At 42.5% G+C, this 16,097-nt stretch overlaps 1 protein-coding gene across 2 annotated transcripts in view; it reads right to left on the bottom strand.

Annotated features, from left to right (window-relative positions):
- The window catches only part of DENND1B (DENN domain containing 1B), a 330,783-nt gene that overhangs the window by 81,994 nt on the left and 232,692 nt on the right, over positions 1-16,097 (bottom strand). For both annotated transcript variants that reach the window (XM_038744737.1, XM_038744739.1), the window contains one exon: positions 5,350-5,475. In XM_038744737.1, coding sequence (XP_038600665.1) covers positions 5,350-5,475 — 126 coding nt within the window. The remainder of the gene's footprint in view (positions 1-5,349; positions 5,476-16,097) is intronic.

The following is a 16,097-nucleotide window of genomic DNA, read 5'->3' as shown; positions in this document are numbered from 1 at the left end:
ATTCAGTGAGTGCTTACGCTCTGCCAGAACTGAACTAAGCTCTGGGGTAAATGCAAGATAATCCATTGACATAGTCTTAATTGGCCATATGATCTTATCCTGGGCCAATCACAAAGACAAGACATGGATGTGCAATAAAACAGAAATAGTAGATTTGCCTCTGAAAACCAGATATTTGAGCTTATGAGTAAACATTACCAATGAGATTAATATTCAATTTCAGTGCAGTCACAGTTGTAATATAAAAACACAAAGGCGTTCTTTCCAAAAATGTTCCACTACAGAGGCTACCAGATTTAGAATTAAGTCAGAGCTGTGAATAATTTCACCTACTACACTTAGCTTCTTGGCTTCACCAAGGAAGTGGACAAAAATGACAAACCTCCTTGATAATTTGTGAAAAATATTTTTTTACGAAAACATTACCAGTAATGATAAAACACAAACTATTATGAATGCAATTCATCATGATAATGCTTGTAACAAAAATCTATTTTACATACAATTAAGAAACAAATCATCTTCCTTAAAAACATGTCATGTTTGCAGATAGAGAAGTATAAACAACTGTCAAGATTTATTCCCTAGGCTAAAAGAGTTTGGCTCTCATTCAAAGACCGAGCCAAAAGAAACATGAAGTCATACAAAAGAAAACAGCATCCCTGCCCTACTCTCACCTTGCTTGAACACTGAAGGAAAGAAGGGGAGACAGCTACCACTAAAAAAGAGAGAGATGAAAAATGAACCTAAACTAAACTAAGTTATGATAAGAATGTGATAAATTGAAAAAATAGTTAGGAAATTCTAAGGATAAAAGGATGTCTTTAACTGTGAACACTGGGAGTTTAGCTTTCAAGAGGTTGAGGAATTCCAATGGTACTATGATCTTCTCTGTCTTCAAGTTTATGTTCCGGAAGAAAAATAAATAGGTGTCATTAAAGTATGAAAGCATCCATTAAAAAGGAAATCCACATACCTCAACCTTTAAGTATACAGAAATGGTTTCTACATATCGATTTACAAGCTCAACTATTTAATGACATACTAATTCTCTTACCCATATCTCCATTCTTTTTCCTCCCAACTTTAAATAACTTTCTGCCTGTCCGCTCCATTAGACTGTAAACTCCTCAAGGGCAGGGATCATGTTTATCATGTTTATACTTAATATAATGCTCTGTACTTGGTAGGCACTTGAGTTCTACTTAGTGAAATTTTATTTACTTAATCCTCTATATCGTTATGGGCAGGGAACGTTTAACAACTCTGTAACACTGTATTCTCCCAAGAGCTTAGTACAGTGCTCCGCACACAATCAGAGCTCAATAAATACCCCTGAATGATTAATTTAATAGTTCTATGCCATAAAGATGCTAGTTGAGATAATCAGAAAATAATAGTAATAATAATGGTATTTGTTAAGCACTTAGTTTGTGCCAAACACTGTTCTAAGTGCTGAGGTAGATACAAGGATATCAGGTTGTCCCACGTGGGGCTCACAATTTTAATCCCCATTTTAAAGATGGGGGAACTGAGGTACAGAGAAGTTAAGTGACTTGCCCAAAGTCACACACCTGACAAGTGGTGGAGCTCTCCACGACCTCTGACTCCCAAGCCTGTGCTCTATCCACTGTGCCATGTTGCTTCCACTGCTTCCAAATCAAAATATTGATTTGCACTCTAATTCATGGCTATAACCCTTCAATCTGCTGAAGTAAAGGAGTATAATCAAAATCCGAATGATGGAAATCAATTGAATTTCAATTCTCTACCCTTAATTCCAATACTTTCACATAGTAGAAAGGGGCATTTTTAAAAACTGTCCAATAGAATCTACTTTCACAATTGAAACAACAGCATAAAATACTAAAAAAAAAATATAGTTTGATTTTATTGCCCAAATCTGGCCTATTCAATGACATGATATGACTAATGACACTACTCACTCGGCTGACCATTTAATTTGACACTACCAGAAAGCCCTCTTTAGACAAGAATGTCCTGGATTTTGTGGTTCTGCACTCACTCCAACAGAATTTAAAAAACATTAAGGATGCTGCTTTGGGCTGGAGAGGCAGAAAAGAACCTTTCTGTTGCCACGGAATGGCAGTGGAGCTGCTGGGGTAGAAGAAGAGGAGATGGAAGAAAAATCCACTGCTAGAATCGATCAGCTGAACTGGCCTCAGGCCAGGGAGGGGAGTTTCGGGAGCAGCCGATGATACAGTTCTGGTCCCATTGGAAACTCTTATTCCATTAATCAATGGAATTAGTTGAGCACTTACTGTGTGCAGAGCACTGTACTGAGTGTTTGGGAGAATACAATACAGTGGCCTAGTTAACTGGGAATCAGAAAACCCAACTCTGCCTCGAGTTAAAATATGATCTTGGACAAGTCACTTAACTATTCTGTGCCTCAGTTTCTCACGAAGCAGCGTGGCTCAGTGGAAAAGAGCACGGGCTTTGGAGTCAGAGGTCATGGGTTCAAATCCCAGCTCCACCAATTATCAGCTGTGTGACTTTGGGCAAGTTGCTTAACTTCTCTGTGCCTCAGTTACCTCATCTGTAAAATGGGGATTAAGACTGTGAGCCCCCCATGGGACAACCTGATCACCTTGTAACCTTCCCAGTGCTTAGAACAGTGCTTTGAACATAGTAAGTGCTTAATAAATGCATTATTATTATTATTATATAAAATGGGAATAGGATACTTGGTACCTACTAATCAATCAAAAGTATTTAATGAGTGGCTACTGTGTGCAGGGCACTATACTAAGTGCTTGGGAAAGTACAACCCAACAATATAACAGATACATTCCCTACCCACAATGAGCTTACAGTCTAGAGGAAGAGACAGGCATTAATATCAATAAATAAATTACGCGTATATACATAAGTGCTGTGGTGCTGGGAGCAGGGGTGGTGAATAAAGGGAGCAAGTCAAGGTGACAGGAAAGGTAGGAAAAGAGGAAATGAGGGCTTAGTCAGGGATGGTCTCTTGGAGAAGATAGACTTTCAATAAGGTTTTGAAGGTGAGGAGTTAAATCATCTGTTGGACATGAAAAGGGAGGGTGTTCCAGGCCAGCGGCAGGGTGGCGCGAAAGAAGCAAAGCGAATGGATGGGTTGTAGTAGCAGAGAAGTGAAGTGAGTTAGGAGTGAGCAAGGTGACTGTGTTCTTTAAAGCCAATGATGAGGAGTTTCTGTGATGCGGAGGTGGATGGACAACCACTGGAGGTTCTTGAGGAGTGGAGAAACATGGACTGAACAATTTTGTAGAAAAGCAATCCGAGCAGCAGAGTGAAATATGGACTGGAGCGGGGAGAGACAGGAGGCAGGGAGGTCAGCAAGAAGGCTGATAGCATGGTAGCAGTTTGAATGGGGAGGAAAGGGTGGATCTTAGCCATGCTGTAAAGTTGAACTCTTAGTAAATTCCATAACTAAATGAACAAGGGTAGTTCTGGGGGCAATCATCACTAACCCAAGCCTTAGGGCTCAGCCAATTTTATTTGAATTATGGAAGAAATATTACATGACAATCACCCTAATTAATGAAGGTGAAAGGTCCTATACCCTATAACAAAGTTTTTAATCTTCTGGAAATCCGTTCATAGTGACATATTTGATTTGATTTAAAAAACCAAAAAACTATTCATAAAAGCAAAACTCCTGAAGAAGAAACAAAACTTGAGTTTGCAAATTGGACTGAATTAAGGAAAATGGAGAGAACATTCTGTATTGTCTTGCCACTACATTATTTCACACAAAATTTTATCCCCCGGGGTTTTTACTTTTCCTTCCTATCATTCATCTCCTGTTCCTTTAGCAGAAACTGACAATGGATAATATTCCTATCACCTTTTGATGGAATTTATTATGTGCTTACCATGTGCCAGGCACTGTACTAAGTTCTGGAGTAGATAGAAGCTAATCAGGTCAGACATAATCCATGTCCTACATGGGGTTCAGAGTCTTAATACAAATTTTACAGATGAGATAACTGAGGCACAGAGAAATTAAGTGACTTGCCCAAGGTCACACAGTAGACGTGGCAGAGCCAGGATTAGAACCCAGGTCCTTCTGACTCTCAGGCCTATGCTCTATCCATTACACCATGCTGCTTCCCATGGCCTGAGCTCTAAGCATAAATACTAAGTGGGCACTCCCTGAATAGTCCAGAGATAAGAGACGGCTTTAATTTTCTGTTTTACAGAGATTATAAGGATTAGGCAACCATTCTTAAATGAACCAATACTACCTACTCAGCAACTTCCTAGGGAACATATTGACCCAGGATGCAATGATTGAAAAGGAAGAAGTATCGTCTAGTGGATGAATGTGGGCCTGAGAGCCAGATTACATGGAGTCTAATCACAGCTCCACTATTTGCTGTGTGACATTGGTCAAGTCACTTTAACTTCTCTGAGCATCAGTTAACTAATGGAAAGTTAATTTAAGAGTTGCCATCCGTAAATACCCAAGACAATTTTAATGCTCAGAATAGAGAGGGGGAAAGGAAGAGAAAGAAGGAAAGGGAGAGGGAGAGGAAGAGGGAGAAGGAGAGGGAATGAGAGAGAGCACACTGAGAAGCAGCATGACATAGTGGATAGAGCATGGGCCTGTGGGGTCAGAAGGTCATGGGTTCTAATCCTAGCTCCACCTCCTATCTGCTGTGTGAACCTGGGCAAATCATTTCACTTCTCTGAGCCTCGGTTACCTCATCCGTAAAATGGGGATTGAGATTGTGAGGCAAGAATTCTTGTAAGGCAAGAATTCTCCCCCTCATCCCCCTTCTCCCCCTCATCCCCCTCTCCATCCCCCCATCTTACCTCCTTCCCTTCCCCACAGCACCTGTATATATGTATATATGTTTGTACATATTTATTACTCTATTTATTTATTTTACTTGTACATATCTATTCATTTTATTTTGTTAATCTGTTTGGTTTTGTTCTCTGTCTCCCCCTTCTAGACTGTGAGCCCACTGTTGGGTAGGGACTGTCTCTATATGTTGCCAACTTGTACTTCCAAAGCACTTAGTACAGTGCTCTGCACACAGTAAGCGCTCAATAAATACGAATGATTGATTGATTGATTGTGTCCAAACCAATTTTCTTGTATCCACCCCAGGGCTTAGTACAGTGCTTGGCACATAGTAAACACTTAACAAATACCATTATTATTATTATTATCATATCATCATTATTATCTGGATTTAATCAGAACTCTCTACTAAGCCATCACAATTTGAATTTAAAAAGAGTTTTCTACAGTTTGTTGGTATAGGCTCATTAACCCCGCTACCTCATTTCAAGAAATGATAGAGGCACATGGAAATGGTGAGAGACTCTTACAGGTTTGTATCTCAGGGCATCTCTGTAGGAGCCGAAGAGAGCCGCCTGGGCCCTCAGGAAAGCCCGGGCCACTCCGTCGCCCGTGGCTGTCGACTGCTTCTTCAGTTTACTTTTCAAGTTCGAGACCTGCGTGGCAGAGAGGAGAAGTGAAATTAACACCTCCGAAATTGGAGTGGAGAGGTACGAACCCAATCAGCAGGAGAACCCCGGTGTCCGCGGATCAGCCAGAAACTCATCCTCCTTCTTGATAGCTTATCGTTTCCACCACAGAGAGCACCTGCTGGTCCGTTAATTGAAAGGCAAGTGGGAGAGGATGGAAAAGTGCTAATGCAAATTGGTTTATGCTCTCTTTTTTTCTTCCCAAGGCCTTCTGACATAAAGAAGCTTTAATTATTTTATCGTAAACTGCTTCCAAGCTGCTTTCCTGCAAAATTTTAACCATCAGAACATGTGTCTCTTATTGGAGATGAAGCCAGTTTGGCTTTTTTCCTTTAGGCGAGGTAGAGTTAACGGTTGAGGTCACTTGGGCTTCACTTACCCCTTGACTTTCTTTTCAATGCCCAATTACACACACACACACACACACACACACACACTTCTCCCACAATTGAGGTGGGAGAGTTGCCACAGATTCACTATTTTGGAAGGTGGGGGATGATTGTTCAATGTAACTGCAATTGCAATGATTTTGGAGGGTGAACGGCGAATATTGATAAGAGATTTTTCATCCCAAAAGTACCAACTACAAGGAAAGGCAGTCCCACCCAGTGCTTCATTTTTAAAATTCTGATCTAACCTAATCCAAGGAGTACACAGCGATCAAAAGGTAGGTAGATATCTTACAATTTATTTGATAAGGAAAATTGCCATATGGTAACAAAATTTATTTGGGGAGGAAAAATAATTTAGGGAAGGAAATAAGTCTTTCTCCCCACATTCTACATCACTTCGTATTGTGTGGCTAGCTAAACAATGACACAAACACACACTAGAGAGGCGAGAACTGATTTCCGTGCAGTTCACAAACCTTCATTTACCTTCCATTGTTGTCACAGTTGCCTGATAAAGGAAGAAGTTGGATTTACAACACAAATGGTTCCTGAAAACTGTCTCAAGCCAAAATGTTGTCAGGCACACTCAGTCAATCAACCAGTCAATGGCTTTGGAGGGCTTACCACATGCACAGCACTATACTAAACTCTTGGGAGAGCACAGTTCAACAGAATTGGTTGACAAATTCCCTGCCCACATCAAGCTTAGAATCTGGACGGAGAGACAATCATTAATATGAATTAATGAATAATAATGTAGAGTTTATAGATATGTACATAAATACTGAGGGGTTGAGGGTGGGACAAACAGCAGAAGCCCAGAGGTCACAGATCCAACTGGAAGACCAATTTCCTCATAGGACCAGTGTTATAAATGGGGATTGGTCCCTGAAACAAGGTTGGATACCCTATATTTAGCGAAATTACCCAGAACTGTCTATTCGATCAACTGTAGATCAATCAGTCATTGGCATTTATTGAGCACTTACTGTGTGCAGAGCACTGTACCAACTGCTTGAGGTAGTCCAGTATGACAGAACCGGTTGTAACGTTCCCTGCCCACAAAGAATTTACAGTCTAGAAGATCAGTCAATCAATCATATTTACTGAGCGCTTAATGTGTGCAGAGCACTGTACTTAGAACTTGGGAGAGTAAAGGGAAGTAGCACGGTGTAGTGGATACAGCATGGGCCTCAGAGTCGGAAAGTCACGGATTCTAATCCTGGCTCTGCCACTTGTCTGCTGTGTGGCCTTGGGCAAGTCATTTCACTTCTCTGGGCCTCAGTTTCTTCATCGTAAAATGGGGAACAATAATAATAATAATGGCATTTATTAAGCACTTACTATGTGCAAAGCACTGTTCTAAGCACTGGGGAGGTTACAAGGTGATCAGGTTGTCCCATGGGGGGCTCACAGTCTTAACCCCCATTTTCCAGATGAGGTAACTGAGGCACAGAGAAGTTAAGTGACTTGCCCAAAGTCACACAGCTGACAACTGGCAGAGGCGGGATAGACTGTGCGCCCCATGTGGAACAGGGAGTGTGTCCAACTCGATTTTCGTGCATCCACCCTAGTGCTTAGTACAGTGGCTGGCACCTAATCAGCACTTAAAAAATACCACTAATTATTATAACAGTATAACAGAGTTGGTAGAACTGCTCCCTGCCCAAATTGAGTTTATAGTCTACAGAGGGAGAGAGATATTAATATAAACAAATTATGGCTATGTACCTAAGTGCTGTAGGGCTGAGGGAGGGGTGAACAAAGGGAGCAACTCCAAATGCAAGGGTGATGCAGAAGGGAGTGGGAGAAGAGGAAATGAGAGCTTAGTCAGGGAAGGCTTCTTGGAGGAGATATGCCTTCAAAAAGGCTTTGAAGGTGAGGAGAGGATTTCTCTGTCTATTATGAAGAGGGAGGACTTTCCAGGCCAGAGGCAGGACATGGGTGAGAGGTCTGCAGCAAGATAGATGAGACAGAAGTACAGTGAGAAGGCTGGCATTAGAGGAGTGCAGTATGCAGGTTGAGTTGCAGTATTAATTCATTCATTCCCTGTTGTATTTACTGAGAACTTACTGTGTGCAGAGCACCGTACCAAGCGTTTGGGAGAGTACAATACAACAATAAACAGACACAGTCCCTGCCCACAACGAGCTTACAGTTTAGAGTGGGGGAAAGAAGCCAGTAGAAAGAAGCTAGCAAAAGTATTGGGAGCAAGATGAATGAGTGCTTTAAAGTCAATATAAGGGGTTTCTGTTTGATGTGGAGGTGGATGGGCAACCACTGGAGGTTCTTGAGGAGCGGAGAAACATGGAATGAACACTTTTATAGAAAATGATCTTGGCAAGAAGATGAGTTACATAAGTGCATTAAGGTATCTATTTTGAATCAGAGAGGTTCAACCATAACAGGTTTAACTTAAATATCACAGAATGTCTGATCTTCCCACATTACTCCATCTAGACATTAGGTAACATCCTCTTCAACTCCATACCCCCAGCCCTCTCTCCCACACTATAATAACTTGTAAGACAATTTCTCCATTTCCCTACTTCTTCTACAAACTTCCCCAACGTACTACTGACCAATCCTCCGGAGAAACGCCATAAAGGAATTAGTATTTTAAAGTCAAATGTGTCGTAATGTGCAATAATGCTGAAACAGTGTTAATTCAGAAAGAATCTAAGTGCTGTCCTTTTTAACAAGAAATGGCTTTACAAGACTGCCTTTAACAAGTTGAGAATTTACTATATAACAAAGTTTACATTAAATGTCATTTAATGAATCTACTGAAAATCTAATATGTGGGCTGTTTCTAAATAGGACTGTGTTTCCCTTATGAAACTATCCTATAACCAAAATTGTGTTGGTTCTCCATTAATAACAACTGTGGCACTTGTTACTATGTGCCAAGCACTACAATGCACTAAGCACTGTACTAAACACTGACAGTCCTTGTTCCAATCATGGTTCACATTCTAAGGACGAGGAAGAACAAGTACTGAATCTTCATTAATGTATGCAAAAGAAGAATATTTTTGTTTCTTTAAAGCTTGCGATCTAGACTGTTCTTGTAGGTGATGATTGTAATGGAAGTGTCAACCTAATTAGCAACTAAACTTTGAATAATGCTAATGAGGAATGAACATGGCATCAGAGGAAAGACTAGCTCTACAGGTGATAAAGATTCACAGTAGTGACATTTTCCAGTGTAAAGTCACAGTTACTGTGATCTGATCAAAGAAAAAGACCCCCATTGGGTCCAATTATAAGCATATTTTGAAAAAAAAAAAAAAAGGTTGCATTACGATGATCACAATCTATACAGAAAGGCTTTAATAATATAGGCCTTTTCCCCTTAGCAGAATTTCTCTTCCAATTCTAACCATGCTCCATAGACCCACACAAAGGATTTGAACATGATTAGCCCATTTACATGCAGCTGAGATCATTTTATTTTTTTATTTAGGCGTGTTTTTATTCCTAATCTCAAAATACAAAAGGAAAATTTACAGAACAATAATAGTTAAAACATCTCAAAGTAGCAAAAGAAAATTTGTGTCACTTGGCATTTTCTGAACTCTAATTTTAGATAATTTAGAAAGTAATCAAACCCTCGATTTTTCTTTCAGTAACAATAATTTTAGCATGTGTTCATCGATGGTATTTAATGAGCACTTACTGAGTGTTCAGAGTACTGTACTAAATGCTTGGGAGAGAAAGACACAATACTGAGGGTAGACATGTTCAGGGAACTTACAGTATAGTGGGGAAGACAGACATTGAAATGAATTACCGAAAGGTAATAAATACCGTTGGTCTGGAATGGGGTGAGAATCAAATTGCTTAAGAGATACATACCCGAAAAGAGTAGCTGCTGCAAAAGGAAGAGTGAATCTGGTGGGAAAATGAGAGGTTAGTTTGGGTATACTTCATGGAGGAGATATGATTCTAGTTCGGCTTTGAAGATGGGGTGTGTGGTGGTCTGTCAGATATGAAGAGGGACAGAATTATGTGCTTTAAGCACTGGGATTAAATACAAGATAAGCAGACACAGTCCCTATCTCGAAAGGGGCTCACAGGCCAAGAGACGGTGAAAATAGAAATTTAATTCCTGTATACAGATGAGAAAATTGAGTCACAAAATCATAAAGCAGGCAAGTGGCAGAGCCAGGATTTCCTAATAATTGATAATAATGATGGTATTTGTTAAGCACTTGCTACGTGTCAAGCACTGTTCTAAGTGCTGGGATGGATACAGGTGTACAGGTCAGATACTGTCCCTATCCCATGTGAAGACTCACAGTCTAAATAATAGGGAGAAGAGGGATTGCAACCCCATTTTAGAGATGAGGAAACTGAGGCCCAGAGAAGTTAAGAGACTGGACCAAGATCATGCAGCAGGAAATCAGTGGAGCTGGGATGAGAACCCATTCCCTTGGTCTTTCCACTAGCCCATGCTGCTTCCGCGGGCAAGCTGACACAATAAGAAGAAAAAGAAATAAGTTTTCCCAATGAACACTAGCCAGAGAAGATCTGTGTTTCCTGCAGATCTGTCAGAAGTAAAAAGGACAAGAGAGGAAAAGAACAGGGAGAGACACAAAGAGGCAGAAGGAAAAACCCAGGTACGGAGTGAAAATAAATGAGAATGGTCTGGAATGCAGTTACAGGATATCAGGAATTGCCAGAAGGGCCTTTCTGGTATGAAAATGATTTCACCAGTGAAATGACAGTGGCAGGTGGCAGTTTGCTGTTGCCCCTTCTCTGTGCCCAGGGTGGGGAAAGGCAAGTCTGCATTACCCTGATTTGCTCCCATTGCTCTTCCCTGCTCTCAACCCCACAGCACTTTTGTACACATCTGTAATTTTATTTATTTGTATTGATATCTGTCTCCATTTCCCACCCCCGACAAGGCTAGTTGTGGGCAGGGAATGTCTCTGTTTGTTGTTGTACTGTACTTATCCAAGCACTTAGTACAGTGCTCTGCACACAGTAAGCACTCAATAAATACAATTGAATGAATGAATAAGAGGCAGTGGTGCCGAGTCCAGCCCTAAGCCCTGCCCCTACTGGGTCTTGCTCACGGGTAGTCCAAGCCTGGCTCCTGTCCCCACAACATTTCTCCAACTCCCAGAGTTGACGTGTGTGCCTTCGTGGGCAGATTCTTTAGTGGCCACCCTAATGTCCCAGTGCACCACAGCAAGTTGGAAGAGGACACAGAACACGGCCTTCGAATGGAAGTGGAAGTGGATTTGCCTAGGTTCCCCACAGCTGCCTGGTAACACTTCGTCACCAACATACAAGCAACCAACTCCCCTGAAAGCCTGCTTATGGCTCCCACAGAAGGATTTTATTTTTAACTTTCATCTTAGACAGTGGGGAGGCCAGATGGGAATTCAAAGACCAAAGGGAGGGGACAATCTTGAATACACATACAACACATACCTGTTCTGTCCAAACAATCTGGAAACACATTGTCAGATCTTAATGCATGGACACACATACACCTCTCCCTCTCACACATTCATGTGGACTTCATTAGACTCAGACAGTTCTTTAGACATTCACATGGTTAAACAAATGCAGAGCTACACTGACAAACAAACCTTTCCCAAGCAGAGGTTCCCAAGATGGACAGGAGTAAAAATATTCTTCTGTCATTCTAATGTAAAGAGGATGGGCCTGAGAGTGAAGGCAACTAGGTTCTAATCCCGGCTCTGACGCTTGTCTGCTCTGGGACGCTGGATAAGGCATTTAACTTCTCTGGGCTTCAGTTTTCCCAACTGAAAAACAGAGATTTAATACTGGTTCTCCCTCCTACTTAGACTATGAGTTCCATGTGGTACAGGGATTGAATCCAACCTGATTACCATGTATCTAACCCAGTACTTAGTACAGTTCTGGGCACATTATTCTATTTAGTTTTTCATGATGTGGATATATCTAAAATTCGATTTATTTATATTGATGCTATTGTTGCCTGTTTACTTGTTTTGAAGTTGGTCTCCCCCCAACAGACTGTGAGCCCATTGTTAGGCAGGGATTGTCTCTGTTACTGAATTGTACTTTCCAAGTGCTTAGTACAGTGCTCTGCACTAAGTAAACGCTCAATAAATACGATTGAATGAACGAATGAACATAGTAAGTGCTTAACGGGTACTATTATTATTATTACTATTATCAATATGATATATGGCTCTCCATCACCTCACCCCCTCCTACCTCAACTCCCTTCTCTCCTTCTACAGCCCAGCCTGCACCCTTAGCTCCTCTGCCGCTAACCTCCTCACTGTATCTCGTTCTCTCCTCTCCTGCCATCGACCCCTGGCCCACGTCCTCCCCCTGGCCTGGAATGCCCTTCCTCTGCACATCTGCCAAGCTAGCTCTCTTCCTCCCTTCAAAGCCCTACTGAGAACTCACCTCCTCCAGGAGGCCTTCCCAGACTGAGCCCCCTTTTTCCCCTCCTCCTCCCCATCCTCCCCGCCCTACCTCCTTCCCCTCCCCACAGCACCTGTATATATGTTTGTACAGATTCATTACTCTGTTTTACTATTTACTATTCTATTTATTTTGTTAATGATGTACATTTAGTTTTAATTCTATTTGTTCTGATGACACCTGTCTACATGTCTTATTTTGTTGTCTGTCTCCCCCTTCTAGACTGTGAGCCCGTTGTTGGGCAGGGACCGTCTCTATATGTTGCCGACTTGTACTTCCCAAGCGCTTAGTACGGTGCTCTGCACACAGTAAGCACAATAAATATGACTGAATGAATGAATATGAAATTGACTGAAACAGCTGCCATTCTTCTGGCTGAAATGAGATCCTAATGCAGATTCCATATGAAGGATGAGCCAGCCAGACTTCGGCAGAGGAAGTGGCTGCAATTTCAATCCTGCATTCGTTTCTGCTGCTGGTACAGTAGCACCCCTCTTGCCAGCTCTATGTGAAACCTTCTGTGGAGGACATAATCGAAATTCACTTCTCCAAGACCTGTTCTAGCACCAATTCTGGGCTGCTTGTTCTCACAAGATTTGTACAAACCCTAGCATTTTCTTTGGCCTTGAGAAACTCAGCTCTAATGGGGCTACCTATCTACCTACAGGCACTAGATACTGACCGTGAATGCTCAAACCTCTGATCTAGTGACAGCAGCGGATCCTCTGATCTAGCGACCTTTTTTGACCAAAACGTTTACTCAAAAATGGTTCACCAATTTTCTCTGGATGGGGCATAGATGTGTACAGAGGTGAGATGCAGCCTGTTTTCAGGCTAAAAAGAGGAACATTAAAGAACAAGGTTAAGAGGAGAAATTAAAATTACCTAGGGCTTCAGCAGGAAATGAAACTCCTCTGGCCGCTGTGATTTTATCATTTCCCTCTGCGGCAATCCATCCCTACAGGCAACGAGCTGTATTCCAGTGGCTCCACAGAGTCTACCAGGAGAGCTGTCAACCCTCCTGGTTCTGAAATAAGAAAAGGTCCTTTGGCCTTCCCCCAGTTAAACTCCCAGGAGCCAGAGGGCTAGTAGAAAGAGGACACGTTTGAGTGTCTACACTCTAGTGCAGCTCTGCTACTGGCCTGTACTGTCACTCAACTTCTCCATGCCTCGGTTTTCTCATGTCTCCAGAAGAGAAGCAGCATGGCCTAGTGGATGGACCATAGGCTTGGGAGTCAAAAGGATCTGGGTTCTCTTCCCGGCCCCACCACTTGTCTGCTGGATGAGCTTGGGCATGTCACTTCAACTTCTCTGTGCCTCCATTACCTCATCTGCAAAATCAGGATTAAGACTGTGAGCCCCACAAGGGACCTGGACTGTGTCCAACCTATCTTGTACCTACTATGCCAGTGCTTAGTACAGTGCCTGCCTCATAGTAAGTGCTTAAACACCATAAAAAAATTGTTTAACTAGGGGTTAACTGCCCCTCCATTCCGCATAGGGCTATTGAGAAACTGACAAAACTTTGGTTGGGGACTCGGAAGCTACGTATAGTAATGCCCTCTTGGGATCAAATGTGGCTCTTCAGCACAGGCAGGGACCAGCTCTGTTGTTTCCTGGAAGTTGGCGCCCACCTATGCAGTCCAGTACAGATCACCGGGGGCATCGCCTGTTGCTTAAAAGTGCCTCAGGAGATGGGCAGTGTTACCTCCCTGCCCCGTAGACTGTAAGCTCATTGTGGGCAGGGAATGAGTCTATTTATTGCTATATTGTACTCTTCTAAGCACTTAGTACAGTGGTTGGTACACAGTAAGTACTCAATCAATATGACTGACTTACTACCTGCTTCTGAATTCCTCCCCACAGCCAACATTCCCCCACCTTCGTCCCCATTTCTCTTTTCTCCTCCTGCACTCTCCACTCCCCCGTCCCTCTCCTTTCCCTAATGATGCCCCATGTCACGTGAAGACCCTATAGACTGTATGGCTCTTCACACCTCAACTGCTCCAAGAATTCATTTTGTTTCTCTTCTACTGACCCTTGATTGATGTGAAAATATTTTGGAAAAAATGAAAGTGCTATATAAATTCAAGGAATTGTATTATCTACTGTATTACCAAATCCAATAACTCAAGCTCTTACCCAACCAGCAGAGGACTTGGGATCTAATCCTGGCTTTGCCATTTACCTGCTGTGTGATCCTGGACAAGTCACTAAAACTTTTCTGGGCCTCAGTTCCCTCATCTACAAAATGGGGATTCAATACCTGTTCTCCCTTTTATTGAGACTGTGAACCCCATGGTGGGATCTTATTACCTTAGTGTCTACCTCAGTGCCTAACATAGAGCTTGGCATGAAGTACACACATAATAAAGCCATTATTGTGATTATTCTCTTTATCACATTATTCTATTATTATAATAGGGGTCGATGGAGGACAGGCGAGAATGAGGCACAGTGAGGAGGTTAGTGGCAGAGGAGCAGAGGTTGTGGGCTGGGCTGTAGAAGAAGGGAGGTGAGGTAGGAGGGGGCGAGCCTTGAAGCCGAGAGTGAGGAGTTTTTGCTTGATTCGCGGGTTGACAGGCAACCACTGGAGATTTTTGAGGAGGGGAGTGACAAGCCCAGTTTATTTATGTACAAAGATAATCCAGGCAGCAGAATGAAGTATAGACTGAAGCAGGGAGAGACAGGAGGATGGGAGATCAGAGAGGAGGCTGATGCAGTAATCCAGTCGGGATAGGATGAGAGATTGAACCAGCAAGGTAGTGGTTTGGATGGAGAGGATAAGGTGGATCTTGGCGATGTTGTGGAGGTGAGACCGGCAGGTTTTGGTGACAGATTGGATGTGTGGGGTGAATGGGAGAGCGGAGTTGAGGACAACACCAAGGTTGCGGGCATGTGAGATGGAAACGATGGTAGTGCTGTCTACAGTGACGGGAAAGTCAGGGAGAGGACAAGGTTTGGAAGGAAGATAAGGAGCTCAGTCTTGGACATATTGAGTTTTAGATGGTGTGCAGACAGCCAGATGGAGATGTCTTCAAAGCAGGAGGAGATACGAGCCTGGAGGGATGGAGAGAGAGCAGGGGCAGAGATGTAGATTTGGATGTCATCAGCGTAGAGATGATAGTTGAAGCCGTGGGAGCGAATGAGTTCACCAAGGGAGTGAGTGTAGGTAGAGAACAGAAGGAGACCGAGAACTGACCCTTGGGGAACCTCTACAGTAAGGGGATGGGAGGGGGAGGAGGAGCCCGCAAAGGAGACTGAGAATGAACAGCTGGAGAGATAAGAAGAGAACCAGGAGAGGAAGAAGTCTGTGAAGCCACGGTTGGATAGCATGTTGAGGAGAAGGGGGTGGTCCACAGTGTCGATGAAAACGGAAAATGGTTAAAGTATATTACAGCTAACCAAACAGGGAAGGCAAGATAGATGTGGGTATCACTGTTCAATTCTCCACCAGTACAATGGTATACCACTAATATAGCCCTCTAGACTATAAGCTCATTATGGGCAGGGAATATGTCTGCTAATTCTCTTGTACTGTACTCTCCCAAGTGATTAGAACAGTGCTCTGCACATAGTAAGTGCTCAATAAATACCATTGATTATAAAAATGACATTTGTTAAGTGCTTACTCTGTGTAAGCACTGGGGTAGGTTCAATATTTGCATATCTACCTCAGCCTCTTCCCCACCTGAGACTCACAATCCAAGCTGGAGGGATCCCGCTGTTGGGTAGGGACCATCTCTATATGTTGCCAACTTG

Source organism: Tachyglossus aculeatus, chromosome 4 (genome assembly GCF_015852505.1).
Source record: "Tachyglossus aculeatus isolate mTacAcu1 chromosome 4, mTacAcu1.pri, whole genome shotgun sequence".
Lineage (NCBI taxonomy): Eukaryota > Metazoa > Chordata > Mammalia > Monotremata > Tachyglossidae > Tachyglossus > Tachyglossus aculeatus.
This window is presented reverse-complemented; position numbering and strand designations above follow the sequence as displayed.